A 25,293-nucleotide genomic window follows, 5' to 3' on the forward strand; every position below is an offset into this window, starting at 1 on the left:
TGCATCCTTCAAGTAAATGGTAAAGTGGTAGGGTAGAGTAAATGTTCACATTTAAGCTAGGTCATCCATTTTAGACATTAGGTTTAGCAAAGTGATGCAGTAAGAATGCATAAAAAAAAATAATTTATATATATATATATATATATATATATATATATATATATATATATATATATATATATATATATATAAATATAAATTTTATAAATTTCAACCACCCATCAGAAATGATTTTAAATTAATAAAAGATCTAGCTGAAAAGAACGATCTGCTTGAGAGTTTTATAAAAATGTAAGGAAAATGTGACAAGTATAAAAGTACTATATATATATATATATATATATATATATATATATATATATATATATATATATATGTATATATATATAGTACTTTTATACTTGTACTATATATCTGCTTATACTACGATCTGCTTGAGAGTTTCATAAAAATGTAAGGAAAATGTGACAAGTATAAAAGTACTATACTTTTATACTTGTCACATTTTCCTTACATTTTTATCAAACTCTCAAGCAGATCGTTCTTTTGAGCTAGATCTTTTATTCATTTGAAATCATTTCTGACGGGTGGTTGAATTTTTTTAGCAACATATCACAGAACAACCTTATTGAAAAAATGATAATCTGCAGTATTTCTTTAAACAGACAGTTATGATGTCCGATTTCTGAATGAATTGTTTTGAACTTGTCCCTTTAATTATTTGTTTGAAACAATTTGTAAACCATTGATACATTAGCCCAACTGTAAGAAATAACACTGGTATTGTTAAAGAGAGATGCTGTTTTCTTAATATTATATAACTCATAATGTATTTGAAAACGATCTGATAATAGTGAAAACTGTCAGAGCCTGATAGAATTCAGCTGCTAAAACAAATTGGAAGCCATTGAGTTCATTTTGAAAATTATTTGTATATGTCAAGCATAATTGCAGGTAGGCAATTAAGGTCACAGTTACAATAACTTCATACAGTAATGGGACCTTACCTCTGACTATAAACAACACCAGAAAATAAACTTTTAGGATGCCAGCTCATGAAAAACCTAATTAACATCAGTTGATATTAATACTGATTTTAATTTTTAGTAGTATATAACATCAGTCACACCAGTGTCTGAATTCTTCACTTCATGTAATTTACTTTTTTCTGATAGTACACTTAATTGCTGTGCAGTATATAGGGAAAAGTATATAGAAAATTAAGTATTAATGCGTAAATGCTTAATGCTTTAGGTAAAGTGGGACATTTAAGCTTGATTGCACTGTGCTCAATGTATTTACACTTTCAGAGCATAACAATGGTCTTTAATTAAAGGGACTTTAATTAGATTGTCCTCTGACCAGATACCTCTGCAGCTTTTGTATGGTGAGCTCCTGCAAGTACAGTACTGCATACTTTGGGCTGTCCAAAAAACGTTATGCAGATCATTTAATATTTATTCTGAAGGCTTGTGGCATCCCAGCAATGTCCCTTGATGGTCTAGCAGCTGATGAAGATGTCTGGAAGTTCACCACCAAGACTGGTCTTGATACCTGGGAAGTGGCCATGACCCAGGCAGCAGGTTAGTTATATTAAGATATTTTTCATGGTTTGTAATTTTTTTTATTATTATTACCCTATTAGCTGTCGCACATTTAATGTCAAGGCATGTTCTTTCAGTTTTACATTTTACACACAAATTGGATAAAGCTTGAATTATACTAAAGGCCTAGGGCTAGACCATATATTTTTGCGGTTGGAAAGACTGGATAAAGTAACCAAGTGAATCCTGTTAACCAGTCAAATTCATATATAAATCTTTCATATGTATGAAAGATCAGTAAGTGGAAAAAACTCTGCAAGTGAGAAAAGCATTATTGAAATTCAGCAGATTGATGGGGAAATAAATGTTGTTTATTATTCACAATCCACATTTGGGTAGGAAAATTGTTTACTTGAAAAAAATCAACATAAATATTTGATAATGCAGAGAACATGATTCAAATATATATATATATTATAAAATTAATCAAAGCCTCAGTAATAATAAAAGTAGTAATAACCGGAGTTCTTATGAGGCAGGCCTACAGGTCTTTTTTTTTTTTTTTTTTCTGCATGTAGGCAAAACCTTTAGCCTTAAATTTCGTAACACCGGAACCCGTGCTTCAGCCAATCAGCGTGCACAATACAAGCATGTGACTGATGACAATACTGAAACATGGAGGCTTTGTATATCGAGTAGCGAGAAATGTGGCCGGTTGGTTTCCATGCTAAGATCAACTTGGGTGTCCTATGAAGGGGTTTAGTAAGTGAATTACCGCTAACGTTACTTCTAGTCATTTTTTTTTTAAGTCAGAGTATAGTTTGCGTAAGGTGTAGCAGCAAGTTTACGTCGGTTTTATCTTGAAGTTTCGTGCAGTTTGCCTTATTAGACGAGTTACAGTTAATTAAATGCGCTACATAAACAGGGATGTCATGCTTTAAACCTCGAGAAAATTTCCGGAAGACAAGCAGCGTGAAATTTTACATTAACTTTTTTTTCCTCCTTGACCGAAATTATTCACACAGTTATTGTGTGATTTTATAATTTAAATCGACTCGATTGGGCGAAAAGATCGATGCATTTCAGGCAGGGTAACTGAGGACACTAACTTAATTTGAGTTGCAGCTGAATAGGGATCAGATTCGCTCGAGTCATTTGGGTTTTCCAGTCAAAATGCTGCTGTCTCTGGTCGTGCACACGTACTCGTTGCGGTACTGGCTTCCAGCGGCGGTGATGATAGGCACTGCTCCTGCTTATCTGCTGTCCTGGAGCGCCTGGCGGCTACTGTCCACTGTACTACCGTCCAATCTCTATCACACTGTGGATGACTGTGTATATTCAGCGTATCAGAGTATGGTCTTGTTCTTCTTCGAGAATTACACAGGAGTGGAGGTTAGTATGACTTTTTTTTGTCTTTAGTGCATTTACCTTTTTCTGCTTTGTTTTTCATTAACCACATGTAAACTCAAAATGTTTTTTCCAACTAAAAACAACATAAGTGAAATATTTATGCATTGTGTGTGTATAAACATAAACAAAATTATAAATGCAACACTTGTTTTTGCAAATGATTATTGCACAGGTGTGCCTTAGGCTGGCCACAATAAAAGGCCACTCTAAAATGTGTAGTTTTACTGCATTGGGTGGTCTGGGGGTGGTCTGAAAACAACAAATAGTTGTGTGTCTGATTGGTCCAAATGCTACTACCATTACACATTATGTTAAAGAGCAGAATGCAAAATGTATATGACAATGGTAAACATAAACCTATAGTCTAGAAGCCTGAAACAACAGGTTTCTTCAATTTGAGTATTCATATGTCAGTGTGTGTGTGTGTGTTTATCGAAGTAATCACCTTATAGGCTAACTTAATTTACTCTATTTTCTAACTAATGTTATCTCTCAAATGTAACTTGTTGTAGAATTGCTGTTGTCTTTTGTTATGAATGAAAGGAATATTCATTTCAGACATTTCAAAGTGATAAATCGCAGTGGACTCCGACTAATGGTGTGTTCACACCAGATGCAAATGAAGCGTTAAAGGGTTAGTTCACCCAATAATCAAAATAGTGTAATTAATAACCCTCATGTCGTTCCAAACCAGTGAGACCTCCGTTTATCTTCAGAACACAGTTTAAGATGCTTTAGATTTAGTCCAAGAGCTCTCAGTCCCTTCATTGAAACTCTGTGTACGGTATACTGTCCATTAGAGATTGACCGATATGGGTTTTTCTATAGCCGATGCTAGGGCTGCACGATATTGGGAAAAAATTACATTGCTATATATATTGCAAATTTTTTTTTTTTCTTACAAACAAAAATGGTGTGAGCACACTTCACATTTTCACATTCTCATTTTAAATGATTTAAACCTCAAACATGTCTCTCTCTCGCGCACGCGCTCTCTCTCTGTCTGTCTCTCTCGTGCGCTCTCTCTGTCTCTCTCACACTCTCTCTCTCTCTCTGCCCTGTTAAACTTGCATGTGTTTTTCAGTCCTGTCAATGATAAACTTTCACTCTATGATGGTTAAGATGTGCAATTAATCCGCGAATCACATTCGTCAAGGGCCGGGGAGCAAATGGCCCGTACAGTTAATGAATAACAGCTCAACTACGACGCGATGTGACTATCGTGGATTCGTACATCGCGATAACGATGCTTAAACGACACATCGTGCAGCCCTAGCCGATGCTGCTGTTTAGAGGTCAGGGTCAGCCGATGGCCGATATGTGCTGCCGATTTTAAAGGCCGATATCTTGAAGTTTTCCCCTTCATTTGCATGCTGCAATGTCACTTGTAAACTTATCATAATTTGAGCACTGACTTGAACCATCTCTCAAATCTTAATTTTGTGCACTGCACGCCACGGTATTAAAATAAACAATTTATCCAAAGTTAACCAAGCAAATCAATAAACTGACCAATTATTAAATATATAAAACAGGTAAAAAAAAAAAAATGTGTGTCAATAATTTACATAAATGTTTTAGAGCATTTATCAAGTTTGTTGGAACATAAATGTTAACTTTTAAATAAATACAATTTTAGAAATAAAAATTAATTAAACTGAAAAATATAAAAAATAAATAACAGTAGTGTTGCAAACACACTAGCAACCAGCAACATTTGTGTTTGGTATAAATGACACCGAACATCTAAAGTGCTTTCTAATTTCAAACTTACATCACAGTCTGTTCATTATTAAAATAAAGTACAGTCAACCAAACATTTAAAAGGTTACACTGGTCATTTTAAATAGACCATAGTATACCAGTCCTCTCTGCTTTCATGCCAAGGACGTTTTTGCTCATGTGAAGAGGATGGTCTTTTCCGCCTAGTTTACATAAAAAAATATATATATATTATAGTTTAACATTCAGATACATTGCGAATATGGAAACATTTGGATATGTGCAGAACAAGACATGAGCAATAACCTCCAAATATATCTAGTCAAACCCGCGCTCGCTCGTCGTATGGATCGGATCATTTTTCGGATCAGCAAAAAAAAACAAAAAAGGCCAAGACAAACATTTTTTTTAATTAACATTAAATTATTTAAATATATGAAATCAACTTAAAGTGCACATGTCATAATATCTTGTTTTTAACATAATAAAAAAAGACTTCTCCCAGTCTGCTGTGATGAAGTGAGCAGTTCTCATCACATAGCTCTCCGTCCCCCAGGACATCCACCCGTCTGTCGTGAGCGCAACAGAGGATGCTCGGGATAGTTCTTCCACAACTTTTTTCTTCTCCTGTTCATAAAGATCTGGCACAATCTTTTTGCTTCCTCCGCTCGCCATGACCACTGAGTGTGGACTGAACATGAGCAACTTTTTTTATTTTTTTTATAAACCATTTCGTGGGTCACGTGTTTGGCGAATCGAAGATATTGATCTGAACGGATCACGGATCAATGATGATCCGTTGTACCACTACTATAGTGTCATTTGAAAACATTGCAGTTGCGTTTTAAAATACAACAACGAGCACCACAAAACCATTTAAAGAGGTGCATTCAGCGGTCTACTCGACGGGAAACAGTCAACAAAGTCTCAAACGTATGGTGCGCCCTCTTCATTTTATCAAATGATCATAATCACATCTATTCATTTTACAGTCCTGCTACTAGCATTTTATTCAGACTAAACCCCCTTTTATTCGGATGAGAAAGCTTTTTTTCCAAGTGGCTTTTGCACATAATAATAATACCGCTGCAGACGCATTTACATTTATTCATTTAGCAGACGCTTTTATCCAAAGCGACTTACAGATGAAGACCGTGGAAGTAATCAAAAACAACAAAAAGAGTAATGATATATAAGTGCTATAACAAGTCTCAGTTAGGTTAACACAGTAAATTTAGCATGGGATTTTAAATAATATAATAAATAAAAAGAAAACAGATAGAATAAAAAATAAAAGAATAGAGCAAGCTAGTTAGAGGTCTTTACAGATACACACACACATACATATACAATTGCATAATAAATGAAAAGAAAATAGCAGCATTAAGGTTATTAACTGATTGTTATATTGACGAATATTGACATCCCTAAATACAAATGAGTTGGATGGAAACCTGGTTATTGTCTGCATCTAACCATGCTTCCGAACAAATGTGATTCACCGTTCTGGGCAGCTAGGACCGCTGTCTCTCCGAGCACGCTGCTGTCTGTGAGCGAGGCGGAGTAACGGAGCCCTCAATCACGCTGCAGTGTTTGTGAGAGCTGCCAACTTCTCCACCCCATTTACAGAGTGAAATTCTCGGACCTTTATCTCCCAGGACTGTTGTTGAATCTTCCAAAAGTTATGGCTTGGGATGCTTCACATGCAGCAGCAGCACTTTCCACCGCACCAATAACACGGGGCTGCCCGCTGACGTGCCTGACTTTAAATCGGTGCTACTAAACACGGATATCGGCCGATGCCGATATATTAAAAAATGACAAATATCAGCCCGATATATTAGTCGACCTCTACTGTCCATGTCCAGAAAGGTAAGAAAAACATCATAAAAGTAGTCCATGTGACATCAGACAGTCAGTTAGAATTTGTTGAGATGCAGTTTTACAAATATTAGAAATGTGGCTTTCTGAGGAAAGATTGCGATCAAATATCACACCTAGGTTCCTAACTGATGACGAACAATTTACAGAGCAGCCATCAAAACAAATTATTGTGTTTCACCGGGCCGCGAAGAAATATAGAGCTGAGTATCATCAGCAAAACAGTGAAAGCTAACACCATGTTTCCTGATGATATCTCCCAAGGGTAACTATATATAAAGCGTGAAGAGTAGCAGCCCTAGAACTGAGCCTTGAGGTACTCCATACTGCACTTGTGATCGATGTGATACATCTTCATTCACTGCTACGAACTGATGGCGGTCATATAAGTACGATTTAAACCATGCTAATGCACTTCCATTAATGCCAAAAAAGTGTTTGTCTATGCAAAAGAATGTTGTGGTCAATTGTGTCAAATGCAGCACTAAGATCCAATAGAACTAATAGAGAGATACAACCATGATCAGATGATAAGAGCAGTTCATTTGTAACTCTAAGGAGAGCAGTCTCATTACTATGATACTGTGTTTGTATTGGGAGGTGACGTCACTCAAAGACAATTGTGCAAAATGCTTTTCACCTGATTAATAAAATATAGGGTAAGATGCAAATAGGTAAATCAGAGTAGAACTGCAATGTTGTTTTGCTGACGTGCATCAGAGTGCAAACAGTGAGAGATTTGGGGTAAAAACTAAAAAATATCTCCCAATACAAACACGACCCAAAGTATAGTCCCACCCTTGACACAAATTGACAGCTTTCTGTGTAAGGCATCGTTTGGACTATGTCACAAAGTATGCGCCCACATGTGTAAAAATGCAATTAAATATACAATTTGCAATTCCTTTTGAAAATTGTTCAGAATATCCTTCCATGTCCATTGATTATGATCAATGCCTGAGAGATCTGCTGGCATTTTTAAATCGGCACGACAATTGGATGGGGTTTTGTGGACTCTGTTCAGTTCAGGAATTCCATGTTTGTTCCAACCTATAAAATAAATCCATCCATCCATCCTGCGGTTCCAACACACGATCGTGACCCTTTTTCGTTGGGATTGCATCATCCTTAAGAAATAAACTATACGCAAATCCGTCATCAAACTGGGCCTTGTTTGTAAAACAAGCATCTTCGAAATGCAGGGAACAAACACAAACACTTGCACAACTCCGTTGATGCTCTGTAAAAATAAACTCCCATCCACTGGTCCCTTAATGCTGTTTTTTCTTTGGTAATCTGTGCAGGGTTGTCTTCCCCTGGCAACCAAAAACACACTCCTTTTGTGACATTTCGCGACGCTCTCGCTCTGGTCAGTGAATCTCTGTGCTCAGCCTCTCAGTGCTCTGCTATACGGGAGTGCGCGCTCTTCCGGCAGACGTGCCCTTAGGACCCATATAAGGAAATTCCGCTCCATCTAACATCACACAGAGCCATACTCGAAAAAAACTTTCCGAAACTTGTGACAAACCGGAAGGAGTATTTTTGGAACAGAAATACTACTTCAAATGTACAACTTAATTTTTGAAACTTGGTCCATGTTTAGCATGGGAATCCAACTCTTTAACAGTGTAAAAAAACTCAGTATGTATGAAATAGCATTTCACCCCCCCTTTAAATTGTTTTAACTTTAAACCTGTTGGTAGCTTTAAGTACTGAAGTACCTGTATTTTTATTTATTTATTTTTGTAGTGTTTGAATAAAGGATGGTAGTCTTTCTTAACCCTTGTGCGTTGTTGGGGACTTTTTCGTCAACTAGGGGGTAAAGTTGAGTATTATTTTGGCAGCGACTTTCTCTGTGTTTGAGCTAATGGAATGATTTTTGGTGACAAATCTTATTTTGAACCATATTTTGTGAAAATGCAAATTTTTCAAAAACTCAACGGTACACTGTGGGCAAATTCACTACCCTTTCGGCATGTTCGTGGATGAAAACATCCACTAAATTAAACTGCTGTAAAAATGTATAAGATTAAAAAAAAATCCTTTTTAAATCATAAATCTATTAATCAACCTCAGTCCTGATCAAAACTACCAAATTGTTTAAAAAAAATTCAAAGATTTTAACTTGATCTGGGGAAAAAAACACACACAATTACATTTTCAATATAAAAAGTGATTGTGGACTGGATATTTTTTTACCTTTTATCACAGTCTTGGGCATGTCAAAGATTAGTTACAAGATTGGCTTTGATGCATTGTTAGTTTTTGTGCAGCATTAGATTTGAATTTTTTTTTCTCCCTAATTTGTTGTTGGTGGCTGTTTTTGCCCCATTGACTTCCATTATAACGACATTTTTTGATTTGCAAAGCCATGACACCATATAATCATGCCTTCTTGATTGTTTGTGGTTTTCCCTTTTGGGAAGAGGTAAAAAAAAATATTTTTACAGTTGATCACTAGGTGGGACCATTAAACCTTTAGATAGGCCTGTGCAAAAAAAAGGCTTAGTTTCTGGCTTGTATGGAGTTATATGGAGTATAATAGCAAATTATTGTGTGTGTTTGTGTGTGTGATAGAGAGAGAGAGAGAGAGAGAGAGAGGGTGTGAGAGAGACCTTTGTGCACTTACTTTGATGTACAGTATCTGAAAAAATAAAAATATGCACCTCATGCTCTCAGAACTACATGGAGTAAACAATAAAAAAAAGTGTGTTTATGCACCTGCTGCCTTTTGATGGTGAAAAGTGCAGATGGCCTATATGTGAAATGCTCCTCTTTTCTTGATGGTAAATCCAGTTTAAAACCAAAAATCCTGTAAAAAAAAAAATTAGTGTCAAATTTATGAACAATGTATTATGAACCAAAATGCAATACCAACTTCAAATAAGCTGCAGCTTGCTGGAGGGGTCAGGCTACATAATCATTTCTAAAACTTTGGTACAAGTCAAGCCCTTTCTCGTGTTGCTTGCTGCTCTTCTCACCATTAAATATCCAGCACGATGGCATGCAAGTGTTTAAATCCACGTACTTTGCTTTTGTTTAGTCTATTCGCTTGTTAAGTCTGACGTCACGTAGCAGCGCTTCCGTGTCCAAACGCTCTATCAGTTACCACGAGAAAACAACAAAAGATGCTAATATAAACTCACAATGTTATAGAATATTAGGGAAAAAGTTTTAATATTAACCTTTAACTCCATACCAAAGTACCAGATAATAGCCAGACAATGAAAATATTAATATAAAAAAAATATATATACAAATTAGTTGTGTTTGGGATGCTTTGAGCATGGAGACTGTAGTGTATATCGTAAGTTTGAAAGCGTTTAACTTAAATTATCAATATGAATAAACAGTGCTCATAAACGGCTGCTGAGGTCATATTCTCAAGTGAAGCGAGTTGAGGCCTGGACCCAGAAACAGCGCTTCTTACGTCATCACTTAATAATTGAATACTTTCACCACCATTAAAAGGCAGCAGGTGCATAAATACACTTTTGTTTACTCCGATATATTTTTACAACAGTTTAATTGAGTGGATGTTTTCATCCCGAACAACTCGAAAGGGTAGTGAATTTGAACAATCCACAAGGGTTAATCAACTGTTGTTGTTGTGGACTATATACTGGAGAAGTATTTGTTCTCTGTTTGAGTGATGTTTTTAGGTGGCTAATTGAGCAAAGTGCTTCCATTTTTATTTTATTATTAGTATTAGTTCATGAATAAAATAAAAAATATTGGATTCATATTGGAATCGGCAAATTGCCAAAGCTGCGGCATCGGTATCAGAAGTGAAAAAGTGGTATCGGGACATCCCTACATCATGTAGGCCTAATAATCTGTTGTTTCATTATTGGGCAATTCCAGCCTTAAAACTGCAGTAGGTAACTTTTGTAAAAATATATTTTTTACATATTTGTTAAACCTGTCATTATGTCCTGACAGTAGAATATGAGACAGATAATCTGTGTTCCTATTGCCATTTGCAGAAAATCCCCAACCAATCAGAGCTGCGGACCCTAACTTTGTTTGTGTTCAAAATGTAGAAAAATTTATATAATAAGCGAGTACACCATGAATCCATTTTCCAAACCGTGTTTTTAGCCGGTCCTGAATCACTAAACCGGCGCTGAATCTAGGAGAATTCACGCTGTGAACACACCATAACTAGGCCGGCTCTCTAACCATTAGGCCACAGCTTTGTTGTGGCCTAATGGTTAGAGAGCCGGCCTAGTTATGGTGTGTTCACAGCGTGAATTCTCCTAGATTCAGCGCCGGTCTTTTATTCTGATTGGATAATCACTTGAATCTTCAGTAACAGCAGTTCAAGTATGAGAGTTTACATCATACTGTGATAATTGTAGGGCTCTATGATTTCCGTGATGCGGAAAACGTGGACTGAATCCATTCATAAAAACGGAATTCACAGTTTAGCACGCGTGATGCTTGCAGTGATTTCAGCGTCTGCCGTCTCACTAAATGAGGACGAAAACACATGAACATCTCCAGAACTCACTTCATTAGCATCTGACCGTTTAATTTGAGCAAAAGTATCATATCAAATTCACAGAATTGTAAAGGTATTTGTTTATTTTGCAACCTGTCAAAATAAAAGTCCGGTTTTGAAGTATATTGTTCAGTAGGATGTACACAGGAATAATCACAAAACATTTCCATGTTTAATTTTAATTTTTAATCCCCTTTGTTTCCCCAAAAAATAGGGCTGGGATAAACGATTATTTTTTAAACGATTATTCTAGCGATTTATTTTTCCGATGCATCGATTAATCTAACGATTAATTTTACCAGACAGATTCGATTTCGATTATCTCCCCATTAATTGACTACTAACAACTTATACATGTTGATGTACATATCTGAATGAGAAAAAAAACATGAATTCCTTAACATTGCAATATATGTTTATTGCTCTATAAATTACAAAATAAAAGACTAAGAATGCATTACTTTGCACTTGTATAGAGATAGCATTCAATAAAATCTTGAAGCCTTGACAACACATAGCTTACTGAACAAATAGGGCCTAGCTTACTGAAAAAAAGTTCTTCTTTCAGATGAAAATAACAACAACTTGATGTCTAGTATTCAATAAAAAAGGTCACCCAAAATACTTGTTTAGAGCAATTGAAAGAATAACCATTGAAAACTTGAGGGCTTTAAGCTAATACAGAGAGTGCTTTTCCAAAAAATAAATAAATATAAAAATTAACAGTGGGAGCCAGCAGCCTGTCATGGAGAAGAAAAAAAATCTCTGAATGCTCCACGTGAAACTTTGGCGTTCCGCCCTTTTTCTATCATCACTAATGATTTTGGTTAATATGCACGAAGGAGAGAGAGCGAGAGAGAGGTAGAGAGCAAGACAGCGCTCGTGTAGTTTGAAGACTGTGAGTGCGCGAGCGCGCGTGAAACTTTGGTGTTTCGCCCTTTTTCTATCGTGTTTAATGATTTTGATTAATATGCACAAGGGACAGAGAGAGAGCAAGAAGCGCTCGTGGTGTTTGAAGACTGTGATTGCGCGCGCGTTGCCGGCTCTCCTTCTCGTACGCGCTCTATCAGGCGCAGCAGTCATTCTATTCTACATAACTCTCACCGATCAAATGAGGCTTTGACAGCCGCCAAAAAAAAGATCAATGCAGAAAAACCCCTGGATTGGTTATATAATGTTGGACAGAATGTTGATCCGGCCATCGCGTATATTAAGCGCACATAAGGTAAACGTTTGCGAACGTTTTTTAGATAAATGAAAACAGGGTGACGAATCGATGCGCATGTTTTGCGTCAACGTATTTTTTGCGTCGACGTCATCGATGACCTCGACGCATTGTCCCAGCCCTACAAAAAAAAGTTTCCTTAATTTTCTTAAATTTCATGCCTTGATTTGATAACAATAACAATGTAAATACACAGATTTTTTTGAAGGGAAAAATCATTAGGCTTCTTTAAGAAAAAATTTATTAAGTTTAAGAAGCTCTAAGTACACACGTTAAGCTTTGTGTACTTTCTGAAATCCATATGGTGGTAAAGTTTGCACGTTGAACACTTTGCACACTTTCTTAAATCCTGTATGGTAAAGGTTATGCGCTCAGCTTTGTTCCCTTTCTTTGAGTTTGTTAGACCTTGGTTCCTTGGGCTCCACTCAACCAGTGTCTTTATTAATACGCTTCAAGCATTGCTTCTCTCAACAGTAGAGCTGCAACCAACTATTATTTTGAGAATCAATTAATCGTAATATTATTAAAATGATTAATCGACTAATTGTCGATTTATTTCACTGATTAATCAATAGAATTTGATTATTCAGCTCTTGCAATTAGTTAAAATTAGAGGTGGGCATAGATTAATTTTTTTATTCTAGATTAATCTCACTGTTATCTTGAAATTAATCTAGATTAAAATGGCTCATTCGAATTCTGCCGAAGGCGTTCAGAAATGTGTGTTACCCAAATAAAATTGACAAACAGTAAGTCTCTAAGAAGGGATTTATCAACCTAGGTGGTGCATTAGAAAAGGGGCTCATCTCCTGTTTCCAAAATGCATCACAAACTGCTTGAAAAAGCTGTAAACTAATTCCACATTGCACAAGGAATTAAGCCTATTTCCCACCAATGTTTTTTTCAAGTTTGTAGGTGTCAAGGTACAGAAACCAAATAATTAAATGTAAAATAGCACTGGATAGTCTTCAGTGTAAAAATGAAATATACAATGAAACCACATTTATTCAGACACCTTCAACATTTATCACATTATTACAGTTTTGCTATATATATCAAAAATTATATCTGGGGTCTGAATAATTTGTGGTTTGACTGTTAAAAGTACTGAATTGGGCTCTTTCACATCTTTTTGTTCACACTGCGATTTGTATATGTTCGTTCAGGAGGAGAACTTTGCAGAAGAGAGCTCGGTTCAGTGTTGCTGTCCGTGATACGTGGCGCTCTCTCTCTCTCTCTCTCTCTCTCTCTCTCTCTCTCTCTCTCTCTCGTGCGCACCGAACAAAGTGCGTGTAACCAGCTACTCTGTTCAACTTTTCCGCGTCTTGTTTTTGGATGCTTTAATGTTTAAAAACACGTGAAAAAGATAAGCTTTCGTGACGATGCACAGCAGTGGCCCGTCAACTGTCCTGAGCATCTTTTTAGGCTGGCCTTAGCCAGTCGGTTAAATAAAATATCAAGGTGAAAGTCATCATAGCTTGCTTATAGACCCAGCTCCCAACCCAACTTTCAGAATAGATTAACGGCGATATTTTTTTAATCGCCTGATAAGAGTCTCGTGTTAAGGCAGCACGTTAACGCCGATAACGCCCCACCACTACTTCAAATACTGTTATACATAACAAATAAATAAGAGTCTAATCACTTCAGCTTTGGGAAATAATATTATGTAATTACAATTTAAAAATAACAAATTGACTCCAAGCTTTTGAATGGTATTGCACATAAATGTTACAAAAGCTTTTTATTTCAGATAAATTCTGATCTCTGGATCTTTATATTCAAAGAATCCTGGAACAAATGTACTAAACTGTTTTAAATATTGATGATAATAATAATAATAATACATGTTTCTTGAGCAGCAAATCAGCATATTCGAATGATTTCTGAAGGATCATGTGACACTGAAGACTGGAGAAAATTTAGCTTTGATCTCAAGAATAAATTACATTTTAAAATATATTCAAATAGAAAGCAGTTATTATAAATAGTAAAAATATTTCACAAAATTACTGCTTTTGCTGTATTTTGGATCAAATAAATGCAGGCTTGGTGAGCAGAAGAGACTTTTGACTGGTAATCTTTCTTAAAATACCTTACTGGGTTAAGATAATCAAAACAGTCCTGAGCTAGATTAAGCTTTGATCTCTGCAAACCAAACTATCACTTTAATCAAATATTTTATAATTGTTTAATACCGTAAAGCTGGTTGATTTAATATAGTATAGGATATAAAATACTTTAGATGTGACGTGAATGCTTTACTAAGCTCGTGCAATCACCCACATCGCTGTAATAAGATGCATTTTTAACTGCTGCTTTCACACTGTTTTGATTTGTTGTTAATTTTGTTATTGAGAGGAAAGTATGAGTCATATTTTCATATCCAAATGCCATTCGGTCTCTGAAGCAGCACTGAAACACTGTATCTCTTTTCTTGAATTGCATCGAGGATGGCTGAATTACAGTCTTGCGCTACATAACCACACTGATCAAACCACATTATTGCAGGCTCTAAATTAGGTCAAATTAAATCAAACTACTACTCTACAATACCGCTGCACAATATTGGGAAAAAAAATATTTTATTTTATTTTCTGCGATGTATATTGCGATATGAAATCTTATCAATTTTTTTCTTACAAACACAAATGGGGTGAGCACACTTAAATTCTCATTTTAAATGATTTAAACATCAGAGTATTTAAATTAGACATATTAGACATACAACATATTAACTAACATGAACCTACCATGAGCAATACTTTTGTTACTATATTTATTAATCTTTTCTCTCTCTCTGCTCATTCATATATGCGCCCTGTTAAACTCACAGGACTAAAAACACATGCAAGTGATAAACTTTTACTCTATAATGGTTAAGCTGTGCAATTAATCCACTACTCACATTTGTCAAGGGCCAGGGAGCAGCTGGCCCGTACGGTTAATGAATAACGGATCAACGACGACAGCCTACATCGGACATCCGGCAATGTGACTATCGTGGATTCGTACATCACGATAATTATGCTTAAACGACACATCGTGCCAAAAAAAATTTGAGAAAAAAAATATTTGTAGACAATTTTTTGTTGTCGACATTGTCAATGTTGACTAATCGTTTCAGCCCTACTCAACAGGAAGGACTATTGTGAGACTAAGGGTATTTTTGGGGCCTGGAGAAGTTTTGTCATGCCCTGACATTTGTGCTTTTTTTCAGTTTCTTATGCACTTCTAAAATGGCTGAAGTCTAGTCTCACTGTAATCAGAACAAACTGGGCTATAATAATATGTGAGCAGAATGTATGCAGATGATTGTGTTTTTGAGAAAAAAAAAGTTATGCGTTGTTAGTGAAAAACTAAAAATGTTAAATCACTTGAATAAGGCAATAAAACACATACAGAACAATGGTTCCCGGGACTTTTGAGAACTGGAGCTTGTAGCCTAGAATTTTTCTTTCTAAATGATGTGAAAATCATCTTGTTTACTCACTTACAGAAAACAATATATTGATTTAAATTTTCTAAGGCACTTTTTGTTGGAAAAAGTAATTTGAAGAATTTGAAACTGATTTTTTTACATCATTACTCCACTCACACAATCCTTCAGAAATCCTTTTATCTTTTTTTCTACAAAACAAACATTTATTGTTGTTATTAATGTTGAAAAAAACTGAGAATATTTTTTTCAGGTTTTTAGGGGGATAAATAGAAAGAATAGCATTGTTACATTTGTTACAGTTACATTTATATTATTTACATCAAGCTTTTGTTTGTTTTGGGATGCAACATTCCATCTATGAGCTGCTCTTTCAGAGTGCCACAAGAGCCCCTTAAAACAGTAAACCATTTTATGGTAGGTGTGCACATGAAGTCTTTGTGCACTTTCTAGAATTCACACTGTGGTAAGTTTGCACACTAGTTCTCTGAATTCTTTCTAAAATCCTATGTGGTGAGGGCTTCACGCGATTGCTTCATGCCCTTTCTTAAGCTGGTAAAAGCCCCGTTCATCTTGGGCACCACTCCACTTATGTTTTTTCAGGATACCTATTTAAACAGTGTGTTGCTACTAGGGATCTGTTGAGACTGTTCCTTCAGCAAACTTGTGCAAGAGCAAGCTGTAGCCCGTGTGACAGGCAAGACTTAGTATAAATGCTAGGGTATTATCCCTTTAAAGTAATCTTTCTTGATTCCAAGCCCTGAGCTCTACCCTGGGCCTAGGCCCTAACAAGTAAGTTTTAAGTATGTAGCCTAGGCATTTTGCCTCAAGGGATAATGTCACGGATAGTCATCTAAAGTCACTGGGGCAACTTGCATGGAAAGTTGGTCAGTTGCTTTGATGCAATGTATTTTGTTTAAAGCGCTATATAAATAAAGGTGACTTGACTGAAGAGTTAAATCAAAAGAATTAAAAAGGATGATAAATTCCTTCGCTTAAAAACATAAGCTGCACAACAAACATGAACATTTTAAAAAAGTCTGCAAAGTCCATTAAAAAGTCTTTAGTGTTTTGGGGGTCAATAAATCATTGCAACCAAAAGAGGCTTGTACAAGTTCCAGGGCAAACAACTGCAGTTCAAAACTATTATATTAATTTGAAGCTACAGGATGACAGAAAAACATGTATTTATATTTGGAAGACTAACCTCCACCTTATCCTATTGTACGTGGAGAGTTAAACAAAAAAGTTTGACAGAAACAGTTCAGAAAAGGAGCTGAAATCCCCATTAGGGAGCCAAGTTTCTATCAGAAAGAGAAAATTAATGTGACAAGTGAAAAAAAATAAAATAATAATGTCTCATTTACTACCAATCTGGTGATGATCAAAGCCATCCTAAGCTGAGGCGGGTGATCAGAAGAATCCATACAACAGAAGACTGTTTTGCCTGAGTTATAAACAAAGATGGCCCATACACACTCATTTACCCAAAAGCTGAGGAGAATTGACAGCAGGTTTATACTGTATTACTTCGTTGTTGCCCCCTTAGTCAGGGGCAGGCCTAGTTTTTATCTATGGGGTGCTTTGGTCTTTCTTGGAGGTGCTGGAGCACCTGCTAGCCCCTCACTAGCATCATGACCATCAGTATATCAAAGCAGGCATGTTTGTAACAGTCTTATTTTATCAATAGTGCTGATGCAGCCATCACTCATAATGCTTACCTATTAAGGGTGTAACAGTTCAGCTTACTCATGGTTTGGTTTGTGTCACAGTTTCAGTCATGGTTTTTGGTACGGTTCAGTATGTGATATATTTAGGGGAAAAAAAAAAACTATACACTCAAATAAAAATAAGAACAAAAAATCTCACTACAATCACAAATAAATACAAAAAAATATTAAACAATAATAAAATAATTTTTAGGTAGGTAGATAAGTTTCAGAACGTTTTTTGAATTTGTGTGTGTAAGATGTGTTTTGCATAGTGTGTTCATTAAAAAAAAAAATCTTTCCAGACTGTCATTTATGGGGACATACCAGAGAAGAAGGAGAATGTGGTTTACCTGTCAAACCATCAATCCACAGGTAAGTCTCAATGCTCTTATATATAAATGTTAGAAAATAGTTTATGCATTCTATTGGAAAACTTTTTTTTTTTAATTTGTATTTTTATGTTTTAATAAATAATATGGTACCACACAGTATATTTCAGTATCATGGTATCTGACACCATCACTGTACCATTTGTAAGGGTTGTGTTCTCTATTGTAGCTGATTGGATCATTGCCGACATGTTAGCGATTCGACAAAATGCACTTGGACACGTTAGATATGTCCTGAAAGATGGTCTGAAGTGGCTTCCTTTGTATGGATGGTATTTCTCACAGGTGGTATATTCATCTAATTCAAAACTTTAGATCTTTTATGTTCCTGGTTTTTGAATGGTTTTTTATACAATTTACACAAGTTTATTCTGCTTGTGTTCCATGAATATTAGGGGTGCTCCGATCACGATCGGATAATCGTTATGATTTCACATAGAGCAGCTGTTAGTACACAGAGCCATTGTTAACTGAGAAGCTGTGCAAATCCACTTTCATTTTCAGTGTTTATTTGCCCATCATCTTACTTAACAACGGCTCTGTGTAGTAACAGCTGCTCTATGTGAAATCACACACCTGATGGAATTTACCGCTGATAAGAGAACCGGCTTTACTGACTAGATGCACATTAACGATCGGCCAATCGTGATTGGAGCACCCCTAATGAATATGACTAATTATATGTTTGTGGTTCATGACTATGATTGTGGTCATTCACAGCATGGAGGTGTGTATGTGAAGAGAAGTGCCAACTTTGATGAGAAAGCCATGAAAAAGAAATTATCTTCTCAGACAAAACTGGGTACACCTGTGAGTATATATCCATAACACTCACTGAAGGAAAATCCAGAACCTGTGTTTTGCTGGACTAATGAAAAAGCAGATGTTCCAAATAAATTAAGATTAGGAACCATTTAAGATGTTATAAAGGGATGTTATTAGGCATAATACAGAGCAGAGTTTGCACTGGTTACTCTGTCACTGCTTGACACATGTAGAATTAATGTGATGTGCCGTCATATGTCTGTATCCAGTAAATTAAATGTTTTCTATAATGGCTTCTGTTGGTAAAGATCCAGAATATATCATCTCTGAAGCATATTTTTATGGACTATGATGTCTTGAACTCCTCTAGGGCTCTTCACTTTTCAGGTGACTCTTCTAGATTTTTAATGAAGTGAGATTTAATTTTTAGGTTTTAAATTTCTAAACCTGTTGTCAAACTAAAGAAAACATTATAACATGAACCAGACTCCATCAGTGACAAAATGGAGAAACCTTGGGAGAAACAAGGCTCAGTTAGGGGGCCAGTTCATGCTGACCAGATGAAAATAGCAGTTCAATTCCAGGCTGCAGCAAAGTCATATTGTGCAGGAGAGTCAACCGTTTCCTATAGTCTTGTCCCCGGTGGCCGTCTAGGAGATGTTCTGGAAAAACTGTGCCCAGATCTTTTGCCATCCCTTCTCCCGTCTAGTCTAAAACCTTGACGGTGTCGACTGTCACTTTATGTTTGAAAATCTATTGCACGAATCGATTGAACCAACCAACACAAGTATGCTTTTTATTTTATTTTTTATTTTATTTATTTTTTTGTGGTTGAAATTTCTAATCGTAAGCACAGCCGTGTTGAGGCCTGCAGTAAATGTTTTGCATTATGGCAGTCCACTCTGCTTATTGTTTTTTGAGAATGTTGCACTCCTGTTTGTCAATGTGGACAAAACGTCACGCCAATAAATCATCAGAAATATTGATCTATACCAATATATTGAATCTTCACATTCGTCCTGCCTGCTGTCCATGGATTTACCTATATTTGCCATATAAAACATATTCAGACATGCAAAATCGATTTTACAGTCGATTCAATGAACACTTGTCACTCAAATCAAACAGGATTTTTTTTCACAGAAGTGACGTCCCAAGAAAGCAAAGTAAATGGTCTCTCATTTGTAGCAAGTATAACAGTACCTATTTTTTTTTTCTTCTCACCTGAAATTCATTCAATAAACATGTTTTTGACATATATTTAAATTTGTTTGTGGTCTGTTTAGCCTGCATCAAAATGAGGTTTGCAATTATGGAAGACCCAGTCAGTGATGTCACGATATGCAAATTTGTTTAAATTCATACCTACGTAATCACCATCACCAAAATTTATTTTATTTTTTATTTTTTACATTGAAACTTGAAAAAAAAAAATGGAGACCTCCCTACCGACCCTTTTCTTTTATTTATTTTTTTACTGTTACTGCAAACCAAAATATTTTTAAGGATGTAGCCTAAAAATCCTTTAATGGATTTGAATATCAGAAATGTGTTAGTGTGTTATGTTTAAACCAGGTTAAAAAGGTGGGTCTTCAATCTAGATTTAAACTGACATTGTGTCTGCCTCCTGAACAATGTTAGGTAGGTTATTCCAGAGTTTGGGAGCTAAGAAGGTACTATCAAATTGGCAGAGATTTGAGAATGCAGTGGACATGGAGGACTATAGTGAAATAATAGCTTGTTCAAATACTGAGGTGCTAAACCATTGAGGACTTTAAAGTAATAAGCAAGATTTTAAAATATATACTATGTTTGATAGGGAGCCAGTGCAGTGTTGACAAAACCAGGCTAATATGGTCGTACTTCCTGGCTCTAGTAAGAGCTCTAGCTGTTGTATTTTTGACTAGCTGGAATGTTATTGACATTGAGAGCATATATATATATATATATATATATATATATATATATATATATATATATATATACTTTTTTTAAGATGGAAAAATGCAGTTTTACAAATGCTAGAAATGTGGCTTTCAAAGAGAAGACTGCTGTCAAATAACACACCTAAGTTCCTAACTAAATATATATTATCTGCTGTAATGCAGTGGATTATAAATATACTTGATTACAAAAATACCAAGAGATGGTTTTAGAACACTGATACATTGTTCCAGCAGAGTATTTAATGTTTTAATGTTCTTTTCGAATGTCATAATTTAGAGCAATTCTATCATCTTTTATTCAGTTACAGTGATAGTATGATGCTTTGTCCATATTAGGGATTTCCTGGAGCATCATCTTGAGTTCCATTACTTCAGTGATTCATATGTAGATTTTCTGCATGAGCGGGCCCATGCTGATGGTAATCAAAAAAAAAAAACAAAAAAAAATCCAAAGGTTGGCAGGTCTGTTTTTGTAAATTTGAACCTATAATGTACGGAAAATGAGGAAAAGTACGTGATATTGAAATGGAAAATTTAAAGGAACCTTGTAGTGGATGACTATTGTTTTCCTTAAGATTGTTAGTGCCCCAAGCTCCGAAAGTAGTGATGAGAAATAGTTGCATTACCATTACCAATAGTTGCATAACCACAGTGCCAAGTTTTGTATTGTCATTCCATAACAGAACTGAGAAATGCCTTCCTTAGAATCTGTCACTTTACAGGACTGTGGTAGACTTTAATTTTCTAAAATTAGTAAGTGATGCAGTTTTATGATTCTTCAACTGTTTGTTTTCTGTACAGATGTATCTTGTCATCTTTCCAGAGGGAACCCGCTACAACCCTGAGCTCCAGAAAGTGATCAATGACAGCCAGGCTTTTGCTGCTAAAGAAGGTATTGTCCCCCTTCTATACAGACACCCTTAAGATCTGTACTTGTTGTTGTTGTTGTTGTTATTATTATTGTTATACAGATCTGTCCGTATTGTGCAACAGGTTTTTGGAGAAAAAGGGCTAGGGTTTTTTTATTGGATGATTTTACTCATCACGTTCTATGTTGTTGATTTGGATTTTGAGATGTAGGCACTGAACTTCGCAGACTATTGGCGAAGTCCTGTATATGTCACCAGATAGAAGTAATTTCACAAGAACATCCGGTTGTGACATTTTAAATGTATGTTTTTTGGCAAAAAAAAATAAAAAATAAAAAAATAATCATAATTTAAATGCAAGTATTATGAATTTAGAAAATCGAGTGAATTTTCATTTCATGTAGACTTTTAAGGAACAGGTCACCAAAAAAAATGTAATCAGTCATTAGTTATTTAACATTATGTGTTTATTTGTTGTTTGTTTTTATTCAAGAAGTCATTATACAGTGTTACTTGGAGTATTACTTTTTTCAGCCCTGCTGTAAAGGGACCATTCTTTGTTTGCTATCTGTATGTAATCCACAATTTGAAGAAAAGTTTTGTTCAAGTTTGAGGAGTGACAAATTTCTAATGTTATTCAAACAAATGTTCAAGTCACTGTAAATAAATGACAGTTTTCTCTTTTGGGTGTATCCCTTTATGGAAAGCTGAGCATCAGTAACTATATCCGCATTTCCACTGTCGGGCCAGTGCGAGCCAGGGCTTAAAACGGGCCGGGCGGGGCTCATAGCCTCGGGCCAGTAGCACCGAGGCCAGAATAGCACAGCATTTCCACAGTCAGTGCCTGAAGTACGCTGTGCGTCACTAAAACACGCCCTGTACACACCTCTCAGAACAACGACACGAAACCCCATCATTTCACCAACAAAGAGAAGTTATCAGAAAACTAAGAAATAAATCACTGTAACATGCACGATCACACACGAACGTGATAAGTGTCCGTTTGTTTGCATGCTTTGTTAAATATTTTAATTCAAAAGCATTGATGTTTTACTATAGAAAACATGATACATTGATCATAATGAATTTATCAGGACTCAAAATTAATCACACAGAAATAAATGTATTTCTATTTTATTTATTTTTAATGCTTATGAAAATAGCCTGTTTATTCAGTCGAGTCTGTTTATTTGTAGTCACAGTAGCCTATACATCACATTAAGAATGAATGATAATATCTCTATTTTTATAAAAGCTCCCGAACATAAAACATTATTATATTTCTATGATAGGCTACGTGGAGCTAATGACTTATGACCGATAATATAAGTTACTAAATAATTACACGATTTGTGATCGAGAATAAGCTGACATCTTCAAGCGGTCATATTTACCATGTTTACTATGGTAATGTTAATGTTTAGTGTGTCTTTTGCATTGTTTATAAATATTTCTGCCTTGTATGGTGATTAATCTTCATCAGATCAAGTTATTGCAAAGACTCCTGCTGACTGAAAGTGAGTTTTGAGCTCAACTCATTAAAAAAAAAAGTTTATTGCTGGTATTATAGCTGTTAGCTTTCTGAAATGATCTGCAATCAATCAATCACCTTTATTTATATAGCGCTTTAAACAAAATACATTGCGTCAAAGCACTGAACAACATTCATTTGGAAAACAGTGTCTCAATAATGCAAAATGATAGTTTAAAGGCAGTTCATCATTGAATTCAGTTATGTCATCTCTGTTCAGTTTAAATAGTGTCTGTGCATTTATTTGCAATCAAGTCAATGATATCGCTGTAGATGAAGTGACCCCAACTAAGCAAGCCAGAGGCGACAGCGGCAAGGAACCGAAACTCCATCGGTGACAGAATGGAGAAAAAAACCTTGAGAGAAACCAGGCTCAGTTGGGGGGCGAGTTCTCCTCTGACCAGACAAAACCGTTATTTCAATTCCAGGCTGCAGATTGTGCAGAAGAATCATCTGTTTCCTGTGGTCTTGTCCTGGTGGTCCTCTGAGACAAGGTCTTTACAGGGGATCTGTATCTGGGGCTCTAGTAGTCCTGGTCTCCGTTGTCTTTCAGGGCAGTAGAGGTCCTTTCTAGGTGCTGATCCACCATCTGGTCTGGATACGTACTGGATCCGGGTGACTGCAGTGACCCTCTGATCTGGATACAGACTGGATCTGGTGGCCACGGTGACCTCGGAACAAGAGAGAAACAGACAAATATTAGCGTAGATGCCATTCTTCTAATGATGTAGAAAGTTCATAGGGTGTTATGTGAAGTGTTTCTGGTTCCGGTTTACCTAATTAATTCAGCCTAAAAATCCTTTGCGGATTTGGATTTGGATATTAAAAGCATATTAGTATGTTATGTGTATGCCAGGTTAAAGAGATGGGTCTTTAATCTAGATTTAAACTGCAAGAGTGTGTCTGCCTCCCGAACAATGTTAGGTAGGTTATTCCAGAGTTTAGGCGCCAAATAGGAAAAGGATCTGCCGCCCGCAGTTGATTTTGATATTCTAGATATTATCAAATTGCCTGAGTTTTGAGAACGTAGCGGATGTAGAGGAGTATAATGTAAAAGGAGCTCATTCAAATACTGAGGTGCTAAACCATTCAGGGCTTTATAAGTAATAAGCAATATTTTAAAATCTGCAGAGCAGACTCTCTATTTTTATAAACGCTCCCGAACAAGAATCATTAGGCTATTATATTTTGATGATAGGCTATGCTATGTGGAGCTAAACTCTCTGACAAGATGACAGATAAGTTACTAAATACACGATTGTGATAGAGAATAAGAAGCTGAAGTCTGATTTCTCCAAGTGGTTGCATTTAACATGTTTACTATGGTAACGTTAATGTTTATTGTTCATAGTCTTTTACAACGTTTATAAATATTTCTGCCTTGTTTAGTGATTATAATCCATATCGGCTCAAGTTATTTCAAACACTCGCTGCTAACTAAGAGTGAGTTTTGAGCTCAACTTATTTTAAAAAAAGTCTTTAATGCTGGTGTTATAGCTGTTATCTTTCTGAAATGATCTGCGGTGCTGACGCTCTCCACACATGGAGAAACTCCGCCTTTTGTTCAGAATCACTCCTCTAGCCCCTCCTGGCCTGCTTTGGCCCAAGGTTTTCATCGGGCCAAAAAACCCTGGCCGTTGGCCCCTGAGGAAGCCCCGACGAGGCACGATCAAGCCCCAGAAATGACACTGGAAACGCGACTGGCCCTGATATGCACTAGCAAGCCCGGTTTAAGCCTGACAGTGGAAACGTGGCTTATGTGTGCTTAAGTACACCATATTTCCCAAAGGCATTGTAAATCTGTATTTAATTTTATAATATATTTTTCTGTCAATTATAGATAGCTAAAATTTCAGAATGTTTTTGCAATTAACTAAATAAAAGTTTCTCAAACTAATTTACTTGCAATAATCATGTTGTCTTGCCTATTGCAGGACTTGCTGTGCTGAAGCACGTTTTAACTCCAAGAATGAAAGCATCACACGTTGCCATTGAGACTATGAAGGAACACCTGGATGCTGTATATGACATAACCATTGCATATGAGGGAAAACTTACAGCAGCTGGCCAGAGACATCCAGCTCCTACAATGCCAGGTATGTTGTTGTTATCATACATTTAGTTTTCAGTTAAAACAGCATGTTTACTTTAATCAGCTGAAACTAGTACAGGAAAGAAGGCGGACGCACAGTGTTAAATCATTGATTGAGGGCTGGGAAAAAATAGATATGTGAATTTCCTGTTATTTCCTGTAAACAGTGAGTGTTACAATGTGTTATTTTCCATTGGTTCCCAAAAACACAAAAGCAATAATAGGTTTCATGCAGAAAACATCCTGTTTTTCAAAGGAATAAAC

General features: G+C 36.0%; 1 protein-coding gene across 7 annotated transcripts in view; it reads left to right on the forward strand.

Moving 5' to 3' along the window:
- Window positions 1–2,192: 2,192 nt before the first annotated feature.
- Window positions 2,193–25,293, forward strand: part of agpat5 (1-acylglycerol-3-phosphate O-acyltransferase 5 (lysophosphatidic acid acyltransferase, epsilon)) — a 43,340-nt gene continuing 20,239 nt past the window's right edge. For 5 of the 7 annotated variants that reach the window (XR_003287480.1, XR_003287481.1, XR_003287482.1 and 2 more), the window contains exons 1-6: window positions 2,193–2,936; window positions 17,740–17,809; window positions 17,996–18,111; window positions 18,547–18,636; window positions 21,339–21,429; window positions 24,872–25,033. Coding sequence is in view for 4 of the 7 variants with exons in the window: in XM_026257636.1 (XP_026113421.1) it covers window positions 2,718–2,936; window positions 17,740–17,809; window positions 17,996–18,111; window positions 18,547–18,636; window positions 21,339–21,429; window positions 24,872–25,033 (748 nt within the window). In the remaining 3 variants the exon portion in view is untranslated. The remainder of the gene's footprint in view (window positions 2,937–17,739; window positions 17,810–17,995; window positions 18,112–18,546; window positions 18,637–21,338; window positions 21,430–24,871; window positions 25,034–25,293) is intronic. The other 2 variants (XM_026257637.1, XM_026257635.1) reach the window with 1 other exon arrangement.

This window comes from Carassius auratus, unplaced genomic scaffold (assembly GCF_003368295.1).
Source record: "Carassius auratus strain Wakin unplaced genomic scaffold, ASM336829v1 scaf_tig00214400, whole genome shotgun sequence".
Classification (NCBI taxonomy): domain Eukaryota; kingdom Metazoa; phylum Chordata; class Actinopteri; order Cypriniformes; family Cyprinidae; genus Carassius; species Carassius auratus.